This window comes from Capricornis sumatraensis, chromosome 2, assembly GCF_032405125.1.
Source record: "Capricornis sumatraensis isolate serow.1 chromosome 2, serow.2, whole genome shotgun sequence".
Classification (NCBI taxonomy): domain Eukaryota; kingdom Metazoa; phylum Chordata; class Mammalia; order Artiodactyla; family Bovidae; genus Capricornis; species Capricornis sumatraensis.
The window spans coordinates 16,017,501-16,040,260 of NC_091070.1; the positions used below are offsets into that span (position 1 = coordinate 16,017,501).

Genomic DNA, 22,760 nt, shown 5'->3' on the forward strand with positions numbered 1-22,760 from the left:
GAAGGCCAGCACCATCTCCCGGCACCTGCCGCCTGAGATACTCCTCCGTCAGTCCAGACAGGGACTAGATGATGAAGCTCAGGCTTCAGAGGTCAGACCTGGGAAGAGGACCAGGGTTGGCTGCGTGAAAATAGCCTGAATAGGTGACTGCAGCAACGGAGAGTGTATTAGAAGATGCCTGCCAGAGAGGCAAGGTGCCATTATTGGGCACACATGAGGAGAGGGGCAGGACCACCATAAGAGCTTCTTTCCCTGTGAGCATGCCCAGGAAACAGGGCACCACTTACAGGAGGTCAAAGGACAGCACAAGTCACCACTGTCCTGGTGGGCTCCAGGGGCAGGCACAAATTGCCACTAGGAGACCCATGAGTAGGCGCCAGGCCCTGTGCTCACTGTCCTGGGGGCACGCAAGGCCTGCTGTAACTGCACACCCCATATCACCAGGATAACAGCCAGCACACATTGAGGGAAGAGACAGCAAGCATCTAAACTAAAAGCAGCTTCTCGATTCCAAAAGAGAGGGCAGAGGAGAAGGACTTGAGCTCACCTCCTCTTGCAAAAATGCCAAACTTGGAAAAAGAATAAAGGCACAGACTGAGAAGTTACAAGAGATGTTCAACAAAGAGCTAGGAAATAAAAAGAACAAACAGAGGTGAACAGTACTGTAACTGCTATAAAAAAAATACAATAGGAGGGATTGATAGCAGAATAACTGAGGCAGAGGAGCAAATAAATGAGGTGCGAGAATGAATGATGGAAGTCACTGTTGTGGGACAGAATAAAGAAAAAAGAATGAAAAAAACGAGGGCAGTCTCAGAGACTTCTGGGACAACACCAAACATTCCAACACTTGCATTATAGGGGTCCAAAGGAGAAGAGAGGGCCTGAGAAAATATTTGAAGAGATTACAGTCAAAAAGTTTCCTAATATGAGAAAGTAAACACTCAAGTCCAGGAAGCAGAGAGTCCCATACAAGGTAAACCCAAGGAGAACATGCAGAGACATGTATTAATCAAACTGACAAAAATTAAAGACAAAGAAAAACTATTAAAAGCAACAAAGCAGAAGAAACAAATAACATACAATGGAACTCCCATAAGCTTGTCATTGTTCAGTTGCTAAGTCATATCCAGCTCTTTGTGACCCCATGGACTACAGCATGCCAGGCTTCCCTGTCCTACACTGTCTCCTGGAGTTTGCTCAGACTCATGTCCATTGAGTTTGTGATGCCATCTAACCTCTCATCCTCTGTTGCCCCTTCTCCCCTGCCCTCAATCTTTCCCATAAGGTTATCAGCTGATTTTTCAGCAGAAACTTTGCTGGCCAGAAGGGAATGGCATGATATATTTGAAGTAATGAAAAGGAATAACCTACAACTAAGAATACTCTACCTAGACAGGTCATTTGGATTTGACAGAGAAATCAAGCTTCACAGACAAGCAAAAGCTAAAAGAATTCAGCATCACCAAACCAGTGTTATAACACATCCTAAAGGAATTCTCTAGGCAGGGAAAAAAAGAAAAGGCAACTAGAATCAAGAAAATTGCAAATGGGGAAGCTCACTAGTAAAGACTAACATCAGTTCAGTTCAGTTCAGTTCAGTCACTCAGTCGTGTCTGACTCTTTGCGACCCCATGAATAGCAGCACGCCAGGCCTCCCTGTCCATCACCAACTCCCGGAGTTCACTCATACTCACATCCATCGAGTCAGTGATGCCATCCAGCCATCTCATCCTCTGTCGTCCCCTTCTCCTCCTGCCCCCAATCCCTCCCAGCATCAGAGTCTTTTCCAATGAGTCAACTCTTCGCATGGGGTGGCCAAAGTACTGGAGTTTCAGCTTTAGCATCATTGCTTCCAAAGAAATCCCAGGGCTGATCTCCTTCAGAATGGACTGGTTAGATCTCCTTGCAGTCCAAGGGACTCTCAAGAGTCTTCTCCAACACCACAGTTTGGAAGCATCAATTCTTCGGCACTCAGCCTTCTTCACAGTCCAACTCTCACATCCATACATGACCACAGGAAAAACCATAGTCTTGACTAGACGGACCTTAGTCGGCAAAGTAATGTCTCTGCTTTTGAATATACTATGGAGGTTGGTCATAACTTTTCTTCCAAGGAGTAAGCATCTTTTAATTTCATGGCTGCAGTCACCATCTGCAGTGATTTTGGAGCCTAAAAAAAAAAAGTCTGACACTGTTTCCACTGTTTCCCTATCTATTTCCCATTAAGTGATGGGACCGGATGCCATGATCTTCGTTTTCTGAATGTTGAGCTTTAAGCCAACTTTTTCACTCTCTTCTTTCACTTTCATCAAGAGGCTTTTTAGTTCCTCTTCACTTTCTGCCATAAGGGTGGTGTCATCTGCATATCTGAGGTGATTGATATTTCTCCCAGCAATCTTGATTCCAGCTTGTGCTTCTTCCAGCCCAGCGTTTCTCATGATGTACTCTGCATATAACTTAAATAAGCAGGGTGACAATATACAGCCTTGATGTACTCCTTTTCCTATTTGGAACCAGTCTGTTGTTCCATATCCAGTTTTAACTGTTGCTTCCTGACCTGCATATAGGTTTCTCAAGAGACAGGTCAGGTGGTCTGATATTCCCATCTCTTGAAGAATTTTCCACAGTTTACTGTGATCCACAGAGTCAAAGGCTTTGGCATAGTCAATAAAGCAGAAATAGATGTTTTTCTGGAACTCTCTTGCTTTTTCGATGATCCAGCGGATGTTGGCAATTTGATCTCTGGTTCCTCTGCCTTTTCTAAAACCAGCTTGAACGTCAGGGAGTTCACCATTCACGTATTGCTGAAGCCTGGCTTGGAGAATTTTGAGCATGACTTCACTAGCATGTGAGATGAGTGCAATTGTGTGGTAGTTTGAGCATTCTTTGGCATTGCCTTTCTTTGGGATTGGAATGAAAACTGACCTTTTCCAGTCCTGTGGCCACTGCTGAGTTTTCCAAATTTGCTGGCATATTGAGTGCAGCACTTTCACAGCATCGTCTTTCAGGATTTGAAATAGCTCAACTGGAATTCCATCACCTCCACTAGCTTTGTTCGTACTGATGCTTTCTAAGGCCCACTTGACTTCACATTCCAGGATGTCTGGCTCTAGATGAGTGATCACACCATCGTGATTATCTGGGTCATGAAGATATTTTTGTATAGTTCTTCCGTGTATTCTTGCCACCTCTTTTTAATATCTTCTGCTTCTGTTAGGTCCATACTATTTCTGTCCTTTATCACGCCCATCTTTGCATGAAATGTTCCCTTGGTGTCTCTAATTTTCTTGAAGAGATCTCTAGTCTTTCCCACTCTGTTCTTGTCCTCTATTTCTTTACATTGATCACTGAAGAAGGCTTTCTTATCTCTTCTTGCTGTTCTTTGGAACTCTGCATTCAGATGCTTATATCTTTCCTTTTCTCCTTTGCTTTTCGTCTCTCTTCTTTTCACAGCTATTTGACAGAATGTGGTCCACTGGAGAAGGGAATGGCAAACCACTTCAGTATTCTTGCCTTGAGAACCCCATGAACAGTATGAAAAGACTAACATAAAGGTAGGAAATAATCCACACACACATGATATCAAAACCAGCAATCATGAGGAGCGAACAAATGCAGGATATTGGAAATGCACTTGAAATCGGAAGATCAGCAACTTAAAACAACCTTGTATATATATAGACTGCTATATCAAAAGCTATGAAAACCACAAACCAAAAACCTACAATAGATACACAAGAACAAAAACAGCAACCCAAACATATCACTATAGATAGACACCCAATCACAAGAGAAGAGAATAAAAGAGGAAGGGAAGAAAAAAGGCTTTCTAAAGCAAATCCTAAACAATTAACAAAATGGCAATAAGAACATTCACATTGTTAATTACCTTAAATGTAAATAGATTAAATGCTCCAACCAAAAGACATAGACTGACTGAATGGATACAAAAACAAGACCCACGTATATGCTGTCTATAAGAAACCCACTTCAGATCTAGGAACACACAGAGACCGAAAGGGACAGAGTGAAATAAAAAATATTCCATGCAAATGGAAATCAAGAGAAAGCTAGAGCAATACTCATATAAGACAAAATAGACTTTAAAATAAAGAATATTATAAGATACAAAGAAGGACACTACATAATGATCAAGGGATATATAAAAATTATAAATATGTATATATATATATGCACTCAACATAGAAGCACCCAAATATATAAGGCAAATGCTAACAGCCATACAAGAAGAGATCAACAGTAACACAATAATAGTAGGGACTTATAAGCTGGTTCTTTGAAAAGATAAGCAATATTGATAAACCTTTAGCTAGATTCATCACAAAAAAAGGGAAAGAACACAAAATCATAAATTAAAAATAAAAGAGAAGTTAGAACTGACACCACATAAATACAAAGTTTCATAAGGAGACTAGTATAAAAAACTATATGCCAATAAATGGACAACCTTGAAGAAATGGACAAATTCTTAGACACAACCTTCTAAAACTGTACCAGGAAGAAGTAGAAAATATGAACAGACCAATTGCAAGTACTGAAATTAAAACAGTGACTTAAAAACTTCCAACAGGGACTTCCCTGGTGGTCCAGTGGTTAAAATCTGCCTTCCAATGTAAGAGGGATGTGAGTTTGATCCCTGGGCAGAGAACTAAAATCCCACATGCTGGGTGGCCAAACAAATAAACAAAAAACATAAAAACAACAACGCAGTACACCCAGTTAGACTTGAATTTCAGGAAAATAATTTTTTATTGTAAAAATGCCCCAAATCCAGATACATCAGGTCTCCTCTTTCACATTTCTAGCTGAAGTACATGCCTGGACACATCTGCTTCTTACCATACCTGATGTTGTCTTGCATTCAGGTAAAAAAAAGGAGCCAAGTTAGCAGATGAAGGATTGGTTGGGGAATGATTCACGTAGTAAGACTCATGTAAACACCCATCCATACCTTCATTCAGTCACCCATTTAACAACTGTCAGGTTGGAGTACCTACTCCAGGCTGTAATTTCTCCTAATGTTGAGAAAATATATAGGTAAATAGACATAAATCCCTACTCTCAGGGAGTTCCTAGTTTGTGGGAAAACAGGCCTGGAAATGACTTTTCCTGTCTGACTCTTTGTGACCCCATGGACTGTATAGCCCACCAGGCTCCTCCATCCATGGAATTTTCCAGGCAAGAGTACTGGAGTGGATTGCCATTTCCTTCTCCAAAGATGTACTAAGGACAGCACAATAAACGGTCACCTAATACTGCTTCACAGCAGACATACTGGGATGAGACTTGGTGGGTCAGTAGACATGTTGCCAGGTGACTTGACAGGGGAAGGAATGGTATCCTAGGTAAACTTAAAGGAACAGGGAAGACTGCGGCACAGCTGGATCTTCTGCTTAACCCTAAACGATGACTTTACATATACCTTCGGGATCTGGAAACAGTGAGATACACAGAAACCTCAGGTCTCTTGTCTCACATGCTCAGCTCCAGTACACCCCAGACACATGTGTATCATACCATAGGTGATGACTAGCAGCACAAAGCTGAAGTTTTTGAAGAGTTGGATGATGGAACTTAAGTACGAAGCATCAGTAGACGCCAAGGTATAGCTCAGGCACTGGGCCCTGCTGGGGGGATGTTTAGGCTTCTCTTTGAACACTGAAAGGAAAGAAACAGAGATCATTGCAAGTCCCCTGGTCCTACTCCTGCAGAGCTGCCACATGGATAAGTGCTGACTCCCTCATCTGAGAAGGGGCTCAGACTCCAAAAGGAAATATTAATTCTTTGATTAAATCCTCTAGAGTCTCCTCTCTTGAAGCTGCATCTCACTGCCTGTGGCTGAAGGGCTGGCCCTTTGATTACTTTTTCTTAATGACCTTTGGACAGCTGCAATCATTGGACTTTCCAGGCAGTGCTCAAGGATAAAGGAATCCTGTAATAAACGGCAATACCAAATGGCAGAGCACTGAAAAATCCCATAGTAACCAGTGGACAGAAAGGAAATGAGAGCTGAGGCTCTGGGATTAGTGGGCCCAGATGAGGACCCAGCCCCAGAGCGCCTCCCGGGGAAAGGGCTGGGCTGCCCATGCTGAGCACAGAGCCTGGCACCTGCTGCCCATAAACACTCCCTGAGTAAGGGAATAGGAGCTGCTCCTATTGCAGAGACCTCGAGTCCCTCCCTAGTTTCTCAGAGTGTGAATCAGCATCTGCCTCCTGAGAAACCAGAGGACTAACACACACTCCTGCAGGACTGGGCCTCTGATAGGAAGGACCGGGGAGGGACAGTGGGAAAACCGTTCTCCTTATGCTCTAGTTTCAGTACAGCTGGTACAGTCCATTTCACTGCACTGACTGCTGTTCAGTTCTCTGGGGGCCAGATCAGTTTAACCAGCTGTCTGCTTAAATTGGTCCCCTAGATGAGGCACCATCTTTACCCCCAGACTCCATAAGAACACTAGTGAAAGGTCGGGAGACTGTCTCCATTTAGAGGAAGGTCTGGAAATGAGGTTTAATCTCTTGAAGATCAAATGATTCCCCCGCTCAAACAACCCTCCAGCCCAGACTACAGGGCCCTGCTTCTTCCTTCTCTGGAAATAGTCTCGAACAACTTACCACCTTTGGGAACCTCTCATCCATTATCTGGCCTGTTCACCTCCCTTTCTATTATGTGTATGTGCTGTGCTTAGTCATGTCTGACTCTTCGCAGTCCCCTGGACTACAGCCCACCAGGCTTCTCTGTCCATGGGGATTCTCCAGGCAAAACTACTGGAGTGGGTAGCCTATCCCTTCTCCAGGGGATCTTCCCAGCCCAGGAACTGAACCAGGGTTTCCTGCATTGCAGGCAGATTCTTGACCAGCTGAGCTAACAAACTGGTCCCAAGTTTTCTATTAGTGGAAAGAAATCAAGGAAAGAAGTGTTTTGTTTTTTAATATCTGTAATGGCAGGGTTTGCTCAGGGACTTGCCAACTGCAAACCACAATTCAGATAAGATATTTCAGTTCTTTTTACTCAACTACTATGTGTGACTAATAGTAAAATGTCACACTGTAGAAATGTCCTAACTTCAGATCTCAACTGCAAAGGTCCTCATTTGCTACAAACACAAGGATTTACAACTAGGTACATTACAGTTTGAAACTTCAGTTCTGGCTGAGATTGTTCTCAGCACAGCTTCACAGCTTCCTACCTTTCCAGGAACAACAAGGAACTCCATCCAAGAGATCATGTGAGCTTTGAAAAGCCATCAGGCAGCCCCTCCTCAGCTTGGACCCGGGGAGGGAATGACAGTGAGAACAGCTGGATGAGGTCCCTGATCATAAAACTGTTTGACTCTGGAGGTGAGGCTGGTGGGAAGGAAGGAAAACTTCATGTGTGGTGGAATTTTCAGATATTAAGAGACAGCTGGTTAATCTTTAAAGACAAATGACTCACTGAAAATGAACACTTCTGCACTTTTTCTGAATTTATCACAGCCTGTGTGATATCACTTAGATGATAAAAGAGGATATAAATCATATTAACCAAATATCTCAATGTTTAAATATGTATTCATATAAAATTAATAGTAGTTATTTGAGGTTTCTGATTGGGATTAGCTGGTATAATGGTGATCCTTTTCTTTATGCTTTTTTTGTATTTTCTAGATTTTTCCATAATAAGCCTATCTTACATACCTTTTAAAAAAGTATTTTCAAAATGTGGTCCCCAGGTATTTTCAGGTGAATGTATGAGAGGACTAGTGTTTGTAGGTCAATCCTGTTTTGTTCCAGAACTTTAGAGTATGGAGTAAAACAATTTAGGCTTGAATCCAATCTCTGCCACTTACTACCTGATCTTGAATAGAGATCACTCTCCTCAAGTATCAGTTTTCTCTTAGTTAAGTGAACTGATAGTGGTACCCTCTCTAAAGGGCACTTGAAGAGTCAGTGAGATCAGGCACACTCTACACAGGGCCTGTGACATCATAAATGCTCACAGGGTTTCATCGAGGAAATTGGCAGGCTGCCCATTAATTCTAATGAGGTCACACTAGGAAACTGGTGAGTTACAGCTAAACTTTACTGAGCAGCTAACAGAGTACACAGGACCAGCTAGCACTGTATGAGCAGCAACTACTCGGGCTATAAGGCTTGAAGACCATTAGAAGCCCAGCCTCCAGTTTCTGTAGATACATTTTATAGAATACATGATACCTAGAATGGTGTTCTAGAGTCATGTTCATAAGGAGGTCCTCACCCAAGTCAGCAGAACCTCCCTCCGTCCCCACCGACCCCTTAAATCTGCTAATGACCTTACCGATGATGACAAGGATGAAAAGCAGAGTGGCCACACCTGCTGTTATGTAGAACATGATGCTGATGTGGTAGGCAAGCTCATCAGGGTTGTAGATGTTGGGTACTGAGACAGCAGGGACCAAGAACCCAAAAGCATTTCCAAGCTATAGAAGACAGAGAGAATCAATAGTAGTATAAGTGTCCAAGAGGTGACAGTACACACTTAACACACTCCTGATAAGAATCATAATCCCCAACTTCTGTTCTTTCTTAGAACACAAACAGGGATTGTTTTCCCTCTTAAGACACTGCAGAGATCTTTCTTTTGCTTCACAATTCAACTCACGTACATTTATGACAGCCCTCAGTATCAATCCTATTGAAAAAAATTATAGTTGGAGTTCTCAATGCAAGCTAGCTCTTCTCTAGCTGAAAACTACTGAACAATGTTCCTATACTCCCATCTCTAAGGTAGAATGAAATCATGCCATTTGCAGCAACATTGATGGACATAGAGATTCTCATACTGAGTGAAATAAGTTAGACAGAGAAAAACAAGTATCATTATGATATCTCTTAAATGCGGAATGCTCAAAATCCTTCAAGCTAGGCTCAGCAGTACAAGAACCAAAAACTTTCAGATGCACAAGCTGGATTTCAAAGAGGCAGAGGATTCAAACATCACATTGTCAACATTCCTTGGATCATGCAGAAAACATGGGAGTTTCAGAAAAAATCTTCTTTTGCTTCACTGACTACATGAAAACCTTTGACTGTGTGGATCACAACAAACTGTGGAAAATTCTTAAAGAGATAGGAGTACCAGACCACTTTACCTGTCGCCTGAGAATTCTGTATCTGGGTCAATAATCCAACAGTTAGATCATTACATAGAACAACTGACTGGCTCAAAATCGGGAAAGTAGTATGACAAAGTGGTATCCCTGCTTATTTAACTTATATGCAGAGTTGCTGTTGTTTAGTTGCTAAGTCTTGTCCAACTCTATGCAACCCCTTGGACTGTAGCCTGTCAGTCTCTTCTCTCCATGGGATTCTCCAGGCAAGAATATTGGAGTGGGTTGCCATTTCCTTCTCCAGGGGAACTTCACAACCCAGGGATCGAACCCATGTCTCCTTTATTGCAGGCAGATTCTTTACTACTGAGTCACCTGGGAAACCCATATGCAAATTTCATCATGTGAAATGCTGAGTTGGATGAATCACAAGCTGGAATCAAGAATGCTGGGAGAAATATCAACAGCCTCAGATATGCAGATGATGCCATTCTAATGGCAGAAAGTGAAGAGGAACTACTAAAGATCTCTTTATGACAGTGAAAGAGGAGAATGAAAAAGCTGGCTTGAAACTCAACATTCAAAAAACTAAGATGCCCACTTTCACCACTACTATTCAACATAGTTTTGGAAGTTTTGGCCGCAGCAATCAGAGCAGGAAAGAAATAAAAGGAATCCAAATTGGAAAAGAAGAAGTAAAACTCTCACTGTTTGCAGATGACATGATCCTCTACATAGAAAACCCTAAAGACTCCACCAGGAAATTGCTAGAGCTAATCAATAAATATAGTAAAGTTGCAGGATATAAAATAAACACACGGAAATCCCCTGCATCCCTATACACTAATAATGAGAAAATAGAAAGAGAAATTAAGGAAACAATTCCATTCACCACTGCAATGAAAAGAATAAAATACTTAGGAATATATCTACCTAAAGAAACTAAAGACCTATATATAGAAAACTATAAAACACTGGTGAAAGAAATCAAAGAGGACACTAATAGACGGAGAAATATACCATGCTCATGGATCGGAAGAATCAATATAGTGAAAATGAGTATACTACCCAAAGCAATCTATAGATTCAATGAAATCCCTATCAAGCTACCAACGGTATTTTTCACAGAGCTAGAACAAATAATTTCACAATTTGTATGGAAATACAAAAAACCTTGAATAGCCAAAGCAATCTGGAGAAAGAAGAATGAAACTGGAGGAATCAATCGCCTGACTTCAGGCTCTAATACAAAGCACAGTCATCAGGACAGTATGGTACTGGCACAAAGACAGAAATATAGATCAATGGAACAAAATAGAAAGCCCAGAGGTAAATCTACACACCTATGGACACCCTATCTTTGACAAAGGAGGCAAGAATATACAATAGAGAAAAGACAATCTCTTTAACAAGTGGTGCTGGGAAAACTGGTCAACCACTTGTAAAAGAATGAAACTAGAACACTTTCTAAACCATACACAAAAATAAACTCAAAATGGATTAAAGATATAAATGTAAGACCAGAAACTATAAAACTCCTACAGGAGAACATAGGCAAAACACTCTCCGACATACATCACAGCAGGATCCTCTATGACTCACCTCCCAGAATATTGGAAATAAAAGCAAAAACAAACAAATGGGACCTAATTAAAATTAAAAGCTTCTGCACAACAAAGGAAACTATAAGCAAGGTGAAAAGACAGCCTTCTGAATGGGAGAAAATAATAGCAAATGAAGCAACTGACAAACAACTAATCTCAAAAATATACAAGCAACTCCTGCAGCTCAATTCCAGAAAAATAAACGACCCAATCAAAAAATGGGCCAAAGAACTGAATAGACATTTCTCCAAAGAAGACATACGGATGGCTAACAAACACATGAAAAGATGCTCAACATCACTCATTATCAGAGAAATGCAAATCAAAACCACAATGAGGTACCATTTCACGCCAGTCAGAATGGCTGCGATCCAAAATTCTACAAGCAATAAATGCTGGAGAGCGTGTGGAGAAAAGGGAACCCTCTTACACTGTTGGTGGGAATGCAAACTAGTACAGCCACTATGGAGAACAGTGTGGAGATTCCTTAAAAAACTGGAAATAGAACTGCCTTATGACCCAGCAATTCCACTGCTGGGCATACACACCAAGGAAACCAGAATTGAAAGAGACACATGTACCTCAATGTTCATCACAGCACTGTTTATAATAGCCAGGACATGGAAGCAACCTAGATGTCCATCAGCAGATGAATGGATAAGAAAGCTGTGGTACATATACACAATGGAGTATTACTCAGCCATTAAAAAGAATACATTTGAATCAGTTCTAATGAGGTGGATGAAACTGGAGCCGATTATACAGAGTGAAGTAAGCCAGAAAGAAAAACACCAATACAGTATACTAATGCATATATATGGAATTTAGAAAGATGGTAACAATAACCCTGTATGTGAGACAGCAAAAGAGACACAGACATATAGAACAGTCTTTTGGACTCTGTGGGAGAGGGAGAGGGTGGGATGATTAAGGGAATGGCATGGAAACATGTATAATATCATATAAGAAATGAATCACCAGTCCAGGTTCGATACAGGACCCTTGGGGCTGGTGCACTAGGATGACCCAGAGGGATGGTATGGGGAGGGAGCTGGGAGAGGGGTTCAGGATGGGCCCGTGGCGAATTCATATTGATGTGTGGCAGAACCAATACGATATTGTAAAGTAATTAGCCTCCAATTAAAATAAATAAATTAAAAGAAAAAAGACTAAGATCGTTTCATCTAGTCTCATCGATTCATGACAAGCAGAAGGGGAAAAAGTAGAAGCAGTGACAGATTTTCTTTTTCTTGGGCTCCAAAACCACTGCATACTGTGATTGCAGCCATGAAATTAAAAGATGCTTGCTCCTTGAAAAAAAAAGCTCTGACAAACTTAAACGGTGTATTAAAAAGCAGAGACATCATTTTACCAACAAAGATCCATATTTTTAAACTGTGTTTTTTACAGTAGTCATGTACAGATGTGAGATTTGGACCATAAAGAAGGCTGAGCACCAAAGAATTGATGTTTTCGAATTGTGGTATTGAAGAAAACTCTTAAGAGTCCCTTGGACAGCAAGGAGATTAAACCAGTCAATCCTAAAGGAAGTCAGTCCTGAATATTCATTGAAAGGACAATGCTGAAGCCAAAGATCCAATACTTTGACCACCTGACTGGAAGAGCCAACTCATTAAAAAGATCCTGATGCTGGGAGAGATAGAAGACAAAAGCAGAAGACGGTGGCAGAGGATGAGATGGTTCGATAGCATCACCGTCTCAACAGACATGAATTTAAGCAAACTTTGGGAGATAATGGAGATCAGAGGAGGCTGGCATGCTGCAGTCCATGAGGTCACAAAGAGTCAGACATGACTTAGAGGCTAAACAACAACAACAATATATGGAATCTACAAAAAGGGTAAAAAATGAACCTATTTACAAAACAGAAATAGAGTTACAGGTGTAGAAAACAAATTTATGATCACCAGGACATAAGGCAGGGGTGTGGAGGGATAAATTGAGAGATTGTGATTGACATATACACACCATTATATATAAAATAGATTGCTAATAAGGACCTACTATAACACTAAGAGATGGGAATACTAGACCACTTGACCTGCCTCTTGAAAAACCTGTATGCAGGTCAGGAAGCAACAGTTAGAACTGGACATAGAACAATAGACTGGTTCCAAACAGGAAAAGGAGTACATCAAGGCTATATATTGTCACCCTGCTTATTTAACTTATATGCAGAGTACATCATGAGAAACTCTGGGCTGGGGGAAGCACAAGCTGGAATTGAGATTGACAGGAGAAATATCAATAACCTCAAATATGCAGATGAAACCACCCTTGTGGCAGAAAGTGAAGAAGAAGTAAAGAGCCTCTTAATGAAAGTGAAAGAGGAGAGTGAAAAAGTTGGCTTAAAGCTCAACATTCAGAAAATGAAGATCATGGCATCTGGTCCCATCACATTATGGCAAATAGATGGAGAAACAGTGAAAACAGTGGCTGACTTTATTTTTCTGGGCTCCAAAATCACTGCAAATGGTGATTGCAGCCATCAAATTAAAAGAAAGATGCTTACTCCTTGGAAGGAATGTTATGACCAATGTAGACAGCATACTAGAAAGCAGAGACATTACTTTGTAAACAAAGGTCTGTCTAGTCAAGGCTATGGTTTTTCCAGTAGTCATGTATGGATGTGAAAGTTGGATTACAAAGAAAGCCGAGCACAGAAGAATTGTTGCTTTTGCCCTAAGACTGCAAGAAGATCCAACCAGCCCATCTTAAAGGAGATCATTCCTGAGTGTTCATAGGAAGGACTGATGCTGAAGCTGAAACTCCAATACTTTGGCCACCTGATGTAAAGAGCTGACTCATTTAAAAAGACCCTGATACTGGGAAAGATTGAGGGTGGGAAGAGAAGGGGATGACAGAGGATGAGATGGTTGGATGGCATCACCGACTCAATGGACTTGAGTTTGGGTAACCTCTGGGAGTTGGTGATGGACAGGGAGGCCTGGCATGCTGTGGTCAATGGGGTCGCAAAGAGTTGGATACGACTGAGTGACTGAACTGAACTGAACTCATAACACTTGCTATATAAAACTCTACTCAATACCTTATAATGGCTTATTTTGGAAAATAATTTTCAAAGGGTAGATATATGTATATCAATAATGGATTCACTTTGCTGTACACCTGGGGCTAACACACATTGCAAATCAACTATACTCCTATTAAAAAAAATTTTTTTAAGTACCATTAGGTAAAACATCAGAGAAGGCAATGGCACCCCACTCCAATACTCTTGCCTCGAAAATCCCATGGATTGAGAAGCCTGGTAGGCTGCAGTCCATGGGGTCGCTGAGGGTCGAACATGACTGAGCGACTTCACTTTGACTTTTCACTTTGAAAAGTGCAGTGGAGAAGGAAATGGCAACCCACTCCAGTGTTCTTGCCTGGAGAATCCCAGGGACGGGGGAGCCTGGTGGGCTGTCGTCTATGGGGTCGCACAGAGTTGGACACGACTGAAGTGACTTAGCAGTAGCAGCAGCAGGTAAAACATAAATTTGGTGTGCTCTGCTGTGTCAGGTTTGCAGAAAGGGATGGGGTTTTGGAAGACACAGGATGGGGGAGAGGGGAGGGCAAGAGTGAGCAAACCTCCATCAAGTTTTCTATTATTCTGAATGTGGCTTTTTCCTGGTTGGGCATATGTTTGGTTGCTGACTTTGAAAAACTCCTATAAGAAAGCTATTTTAGCCACTTTCTAGTTTGTTTCATGTATCTGTGGGAGGGACAAGGGTGTGGAGCTTCCTGGTCCACAATCTACTAAGGGACAGGCTGGGTGGGAAGGTCAAGGAAACTGAAGACGTAGACTTGATTCCATAGAATTGTCGGGCCTTCAAGACTGCCTGCCAAGGCAAAATGGCCAAGACAGAAGTCAGGCCAGGCTACCAGAGCCTCCTCCCATGCAGTGCACTGAGCTGCAGGTCAAAGAAACAGGATTAGAAGCTTCTGCTGTGGTTTCACCTCACAGGCCTGCAGGGCCTCTACCACCCTGCCCCGCACTCCCCAGGGTTCCAGGATATTTTCAGAACCTCAAATGAGAATTATAAGCCCCACCCAAGCCCACCCTCCCATCTCACTCTGGAGAGTAACTGAGATCCCAGCTCCTCCACCTGGGAAATGGACCCATCTATAGCAGCAAAGACAGGCCAGCCCTTACCGGAAGCCGGCTCCAGGCAGGAGGGCGCCTCCCCAGGGCACTGTGCTCCACTCTTCTGGTGAGTTCACGTCTGATCACAAACCTCGCCTGGGAAGCCAGGTGGAAACACAGGCACCTGGCCTCTTCCCTCGAGGATCTGATTTGGAAGTCCAGGTGAGGGCCCAGGCATCTGTAGTCTGTCCTGGACCCACAGGTGAGGTAAATGGGCACCATTTGAGGGAGCACTGGTTTAGTTTCCTTCCTGGAGTGGCCAGCCTCTGAGCTCACCCACCTGCCTATATCTTTGGTGAGGGCTTTGCATGAAGGAGAAACCAGAACTGGCATTCAGTTCCTCTTTACCTTCCCTAGAAGTCTCATCCTAGAAGTCTTATATAACCCACAATTTCAAACATTTAAAATAACAGTAATTACGGTAAGTTTTTGAGTTTTATCAGCACATGAAAAAGAGTTTATAAGCTAGACTCAAAAGACAAATATTACTTGATTTTAGTTATATGCATTATCTAGAACAGACAAATTCATAGAAAGTAGAAGAGCTTACTAGAGGCAGGAGGAGGGGGAAAGGACAGGTTGTTATTTAACTGGTACAGAGTTGTTGGGGATGAAGAAAAACAGTTTTGGGTACATATATTGGTAATTCTTATACAACCTTGTGAAACTAATGCCATTGAATTGTGTACATGTATGACTGGGTAAAATTATAAATATGTCTATTTCAACACAATTTAAAAAATCAGGTTCATAACATGCCCAACTTTCTGGCCCATAAACTCACAGAGATGCAAAGAATTTAAGATTCTCCTTTCAGAATGAAGGAAAAACAAAGGCTTTCCAGGACTTTCCGTGGTTTGTAGGCCTTGGAAATCAGAGCAACAGTCCTTCTCCATCCCCCTGCACTCAACTCTAACCTCCAGGGAAGGAGGTGGGCCCCAAGCTCTGCTCCCATTGTCCTGGCCTCAGCTGTGTATAAGGAAGGTGAGAGCAACACCGGGGCCACCGGGGCCCCGACTGCTTTCCATGGGAAATGGGAGATACTGCGCTTGGGGAAAGCTGGTTCAATGGGCAAAAAACCTCTGCCAAACTCTAAGACACAGAATAGTCTGACATGCAGGGACTGCTCCCCAAGAAAGAACAGCAGCACAGAATTCACAGGCTCAAGCTGGTGAAGTAAGCTGAGGAATGAGATCATAAAGACGGCAACAGCAGGCTTTCTGCCTGCAGAGGAGATACCATGGGTGACAGGAAAGGCCCATCCTTCTGTCTCCCCACTTTTCTCACACAGTCACTCAGCCACATTTAATCAGACTCATCCACACTTCACCTAGGGTTGCATACACTATTGCAGTCGGCAAACACAGCTTTCACACAGTGAGGCAGTTTGGTACAATGAATACTCAGTCCCCAGTGAACACCCACTCCTCCACCCACCTGATTGCAGAGGACAGCTATGGAGCAGGCTGTTGACACCTCATCATCTCTGAACCAGACGGAAGCAATGGGGGAGGGCATACCCAGGATGAAGACCTGGGCCACGGAGCAGACGACCTGGCCCAGCATGGTGACTGGGAAGAGATGTGGCTGCAGGCTGCCCAGCTTCACCCAGGCCCCCAGGCAGTTGAGAGCAGAGCCAGTGAGGGCGATGGTTCGCAGGCTGAAGTTCTCCAAGAGCCAGGCCACTGGCAGGAACAGAGGGATGTAGGCCAGCATGAAGCACATGGACAGCCAGTCGATGGCAAAGGCACTGACCCCGTAGAAGTGCATGAAGATGTTATTGATGGCGCCGTACTGGATCCACTGGAAGGCGTTGCACATGGAGTAGCAGCTGAACACCAGGACCACCGCCCACCGGCGCCTGCTCACCTTGATCATGAACTCTCTGTCCGAGACTCTAAACAGGGTGTAGCCATGGGCTTCTGCCTCAAGTGGGGACATCTGAGAAGGGGTGCCATCATGCTCCTGTTGGTTGGGATCTTCATCCTCCATGTCTCCAACTTCTACCGGAGCCCTGAGCATGTGCTAGGGACTCCAGCAGTCTTAAGAGACGGTGCTTTGACTGGTTGTTTGAAGCCCTCAGGCCACTTGCCCTACCTGACCCAGAGTCCCAGAATAGAACCAGAGATCAAATTGCCAACATCGGCTGGATCATGGAAAAAGCAAGAAAGTTCCAGAACAACATCTATTTCTGCTTTATTGACTATGCCAAAGCCTTTGACTGTGTGGATCACAATAAACTGTGGAAAATTCTGAAAGAGATGGGAATACCAGACCACCTGACCTGCCTCTTGAGAAATCTGTATGCAGGTCAGGAAGCAACAGTTAAAACTGGACATGGAACAACAGACTGGTTCCAAATAGGAAAAGGAGTATGTCAAGGCTGTATATTGTCACCCTGTTCATTTAACTTATATGCAGAGTACATCATGAGAAATGCTGGGCTGGAAGAAGCACAAGCTCGAATCAAGATTGCTGGGAGAAATATCAATAACCTCAGATATGCAGATGACACCACCCTTATGGCAGAAAGTGAAGAAGAACTAAAAAGCCTCTTGATGAAAGTAAAAATGGAGAGTGAAAAAGTTAGCTTAAAGCTTCACATTCAGAAAACTAAGATCATGGCATCTGGTCCCATCACATTATGGAAAATAGATGGGGAAACAGTGGAAACAGGGTCAGACTTTATATTTTTGGGCTCCAAAATCACTGCAGATGGTGACTGCAGCCATGAAATTAAAAGATGCTTCCTTCTTGGAAGAAAAGTTATGACCAACCTAGATAGCATATTCAAAAGCAGAGACATTACTTTGCCAACAAAGGTCCGTCTAGTCAAGACTATGGTTTTTCCAGTAGTCATGTATGGATGTGAGAGTTGGACTGTGAAGAAGGCTGAGCACCGAAGAATTGATGAGTTTGAACTGTGGTGTTGGAGAAGACTCTTGAGAGTCCCTTGGACTGCAAGGAGATCCAACCAGTCCATTCTGAAGGAGATCAGGCCTGGGATTTCTTTGGCCACCTCATGTGAAGAGTTGACTCATTGGAAAAGACTCTGATGCTGGGAGGGATTGGGGGCAGGAGGGGATGGGGATGACAGAGGATGAGATGGCTGGATGGCATCACTGACTTGATGGACGTGAGTCTGAGTGAACTCCGGGAGTTGGTGATGGACAGGGAGGCCTGGCGTGCTGCGATTCATGGGATCGCAAATAGTCGGACACGACTGAGCGACTGAACTGAACTGAACTGAGCCTACTGAAGAGCCTAGAGCGGGGCTTCCTGTGCTCCCCTCCCAGTTACTGCTCCCACTCGGCCTTTATGTCCTCTGTCCCTGACTGCTATGCCCTCGGCTGGTGGAAAATGCCTCAAGCCAGTCCTGGCAAACTTCCAAGGCTTTCTGGCCAGTTCAGCCCATCAAAAACAGTTATCTGCTTGCACAAGAATTTTGCAGGACTCTGATAGCTCTGGGGCAGGCATTGGGGCCTGGCTCCACCTCACTCCCCCACCCTAATTCCCAACCCATTTTGCTAGACTTTCAGTATAAAGAGAAATTTATAGATTTCCCAGGCTGGTTGTGCTCTTGGGATAAAGTGAGTTATAGAAAACTTGTCTCCTATTTGCTTTCCCCCCAGACCTGGTCTTTTGTTAGGGAACTCAGAGTTGCAGCTAATTGGCAGGGTTCTTCTTTCCTTTGGATTCCCAGTGGTATTCTACACGTGGGGACCTGAGTGGGAGGGGAGAGGGGAGTTCTGAGATGCTGAAGACCCAGTGTCAGTTGAGTGAACTGCCTAGCCCAGCACACACTGTTAAGTGGGCTCTGCAGCCAGGTAGCCCTAGACTGCCCCCTGCTGGTCTGCAGCTGGTCCCAGGAGGTAAACCCTCAAGCCAAAGCCTGGAACACTCATTTATTTCAGCCCTGAGGAGAGATTAGAGGCCAGATCCTCCCTGGTTTCAAACACCAGCCCAGCTGCCCCTAGGTGTGTTCTGTAAATTAAGATTCTCCACATCTCCGTGTCTCAGTTTTTTGAAAAATCTGTGAAGCAGGGATGATGAGATAATGGTACCTACCTCACAGTATTGTTTGGAGGCTTGAGTGGGTTAAGATTTGAAAGCACTTGGAAAATTCCTGGCAGGTAGTAAGCATTCCAGGAGTGTCAGGTATCCTAACAATTAAAAACACACAAATGTTTCTATTGTGCTAAATCTGTTTACTATATTCGCTCATGTAAGCATCACAAGAATTCTGTGATAGAAGTGCTATCACTAGTGTGCGTTTTTTAGATTTGAAAACTGAGACACGAAGAAGGGAAGTAACTTCTCACTTAAGGTCTCAGCTGATGTAAGGAGGCATAATTCTCCTGCAAGTGTGTATCCGTCCATGATTCATGCCAGCTACTCAGGCACAGTCTGGGGACAGCTGTGTTGGCATCCCCTTGGGTTTATTACAAAGGCAGAAGCCTAGCTTCACCCCAACCTCCTGAATCAGCGCTGCATTTTAAAAGACCTCTAGGTGATTCGTTTGCTTGCATATTAAAGTTCAAGTGCCACTGGGTGCTGGGCTTTCTTGTTGTGTTCTTTAACTTTCACAGCAAAGGAAGAATTTAAGGCTCTGCGGATGTGGTTCTAGACTTGTTCTGCACATTAAAATCACATAGGGAAATCCACATTCCCAAAAGCCTCTGCCACACTCCAGAGCAGGTCTCTGAGAGTGGATCCAGCTGGCATGTTTAAAGTTGCAGCCAGGTTTGAGCACCCTTGTGGTTTGAGAGCCACTGGTTTCCAAGAGTGGGAACACTGCTTGAAGGCATCCAATTTTCCGGTAGAAATCATGAAGTCTTGGAGTATAGTAGAGTGTCTGAAGAGGGAACTCATACCCATCTAAGGACTTGTACATTAATTTCCCATCCTCTGTCTCAAAATTCCTAAGTTTTCCCCATCTTCTCCAGGGAGCATGGAACTTCCACTCTCGGGAAGCTCTCTCAGAGGCTCTCTCTCACTGTTTCTTTCCCTAGGTTATCATGGTTCTCTCCTAAAACTATGCAGATACATTCTTAGATCATTTTATGGATCTGGAAACTGAGACCCAGAGAGTCAGAGGGTGTTAGAGCCCCACAGCTGACTGGCATCAGAACAAGCAGACCACTTTCCTGGGTCCCTTTCCACGAGTCTCTCCCATGTGCTTCTCTGGGGCAATGCTTGAGTTTAGTGACAATTCCCAAGTATCTAACCTGGGATTCAAGTGGTATTTGGGGTTGCCTTGTGTGTGGAGGGAGTCGGGTCTACTGTGAGCCTTGGACTTAGTGTACTCAGGGTTTGTTCTACATTAGGGGCTTTGGGATCCTGGGCAGGTTATTTTACCTCTTTAGTCTTCAGTTTATGAATGTGTGAAATGAAGATTAAACTACATGTGTCATAGGGTTGCTGTGAGAATCATTAATAATTAAGATAATGTGTCAATTGTTTTCAAAAACAATATTCTGACAGCCACCAAGTACTGTAGTACTGTCTCTTGGCTGATTCCCACCAGGGAGAGGAAAGGTATACAAACGTGGGGTGGATTTTACATTGAGAGAAATATTTTGTATTCAGGGAAGAAACATTCATTGAGCAGCTGACTACATGTTCTATTCATCAGTATATTCTGTCTATGGACATCAACTGGTACACGCTGAAGCTGAAGGAGAAGTACATTTTAGCGTCTGCTTTCTTAAAGTCACCCTCTGACTCTCTGGTTCCTGGTTCTATTCCAATTGACTCCCCCAGGGAGCTAGAGAGAACCCCTGATTTTGAGTTCAAGTCTCCCTGGTTCTGCGCAGAAAGGTTAGAATGTCTGCCCTTTGGAGGCCAACACTACTACTGGCGTTAGGAGCTGATCCTGAAGTCCAAAGATGGTGTTTTGTTTTTTTTTCCTTAGTTTTCCTTTGGTTACACATCAAAGGCAAAGATGAGCTGGACTTAACGGTCAAAACAGATAGAGATGAGACAGGAAGACACCATTTGGCTGGGGATATTGAGGGAGGTAGGCCGTCCTCAATCCTTCCACCCCAAGAAACACACGTAGGGGTGGGCAGTGCCTCAGTTTTCTCTCTCCCACCTCCCACAGCACCAAACAAAGGCCTCCAACCCCAAGGGCTGCTCCCCACCGCAACCTGGGCTGTACATGCAGTGGTTTCCAGCAGTCCCAAGGTCAGGGGGTGTGGCACCCTTTTGGATCGCTTACCACCACCTCCACGGGGGCTGTAGAGTGACAGCATGGAGGATGTGGAGGGCATGGGCAGCTAAGTAGCTAACGAATCACGTTGAGGCCCTCGGTGAATCCCCCTTAAAAAGTACTGACACGTGGAATTTGTATACATGTTGCCCTTACGCATCCTGCATGTCATTTCCATGTGCAATGCTGCACTTGCGACACCCTGTCTGCCTCAGCTTCCGCGCTTCCCGGGTATTCCAGCGGGAAGCTCTGCTGCATGTCTCTGTTCAGCCGGGGACCCTGAGTGAGGGAAGCCCCACTGCACGTGCCTGTCTCAATATCTGTGTGTAGAGTGGGCTGAATTTCTTGTCACTATGGAATTTTGAAAACTGAATGAAGAGGAGAGCCGATCAGTTTACACAGAGAGAAAACAGGTTCTTAAAACATTTTCAAGAAAACAGGTGCAGAGTGTCATCAGGCTGTCGTCAAGCCTGGAACCTGGAGGTCAGTAGAACAATGTTTTCTGAAGGAGAACCATTTCCTGCCTAGAATCCTACACGGAGACCACCAAAGGGGAAAAAAAGTACTAGAAAAGAATCACACTCTCACACATGTAAAGTTTTTTAAAGGCACTTCCTTCTCTTCTCAAGAAGCTGCTAAAGGATGTGCTTCACCAAAATGAGGGAGGAAACCGAGAGAGAGTAAGATGTAAGATCGAAGAAGCCAGGACGTCAATCCCAGGAAAGGAAAGGGGACTCAGCAAGATGACAGCAAAGGAACATCCAAGGGGACAGCTATGGGCCAGGTGGAGAGACTGACTGTTCAGACTGAAGCCGATCAAAGACTCCAGGAAAGATTGGTCAAAATGACCCTGAGAAGACTGTGTTTTAGAAAACTGAAAGAGGTTACAGACTGGGAGAGAATTAGGGATGGGACTCGTGATCAGTACCACAAATATAACTAAATAAATGGGGAGGGGAGGCAATCTTAAATTCCAGTGAAATATAAAAAGCTATGGAGGAAAAGGGAACCAAGTCATGATTACCTTAAGAGACTCAGTTGTGAGCAACGCGAGCACAATCATAATAATATGAACACTGAACTTGAAACGATCAAATTTGACAAGTGTATCGGGAGGATGGGGGAACAGGAAGTGGGTACATGCATGTGGTGGAGATGAGGGTGGGGTGAGCAAAGCTGAATCCTTGACTGCCGTATTGGAAAGTCAGCGGATAATGCCAAACATGGATAAAATCAGGAGGTATCTGTACACACATGTTATTTAGGTAACTACCAAGGAATCATCTGCTAATGGCTGAAATAGTTGCCTCAGAGGACCAGGAAAGCAAGGTTGGCAATGATATATTTGGTAGATGATAATTTGAGTTTTTTAAACTATGCAAAACTTTGGCTTAAAAAAACCTCAAAATGTAAAAATAGCTCAATAATAGAGATGGAGCTGCTTCTCTGAGGCCCACAGGTGATGTCCAGGGGTGAGGTCAATTCCATCCTGGACTTTATAATGTTGGTGCCAAAATGATCAGCAAGTCTCCAACCCTGGAGCCGCAGGGAAGCCTCTTCAGTTGAGCTGTGTCCTCCAAAGCTGTGCTGGGTGTCTCCTCAGAAAAGCAGGTGTGTGTTCAGAGGCCCTGTTACCTGCACTCAGGTCTTCACCCTTCTCTGCCTTCCATCTGCTTCTAGGGGCT

The 22,760-nt window shown here is 43.7% G+C and overlaps 1 protein-coding gene across 1 annotated transcript in view; it reads right to left on the bottom strand.

Moving 5' to 3' along the window:
* FLVCR2 (FLVCR choline and putative heme transporter 2) overlaps positions 1–16,856 on the bottom strand; it is a 31,185-nt gene extending 14,329 nt beyond the window's left edge. Inside the window, 3 exon segments of the mRNA XM_068965006.1 lie at positions 5,542–5,682; positions 8,321–8,462; positions 16,302–16,856. Coding sequence (XP_068821107.1) covers positions 5,542–5,682; positions 8,321–8,462; positions 16,302–16,856 — 838 coding nt within the window.
* Positions 16,857–22,760: the final 5,904 nt, after the last annotated feature.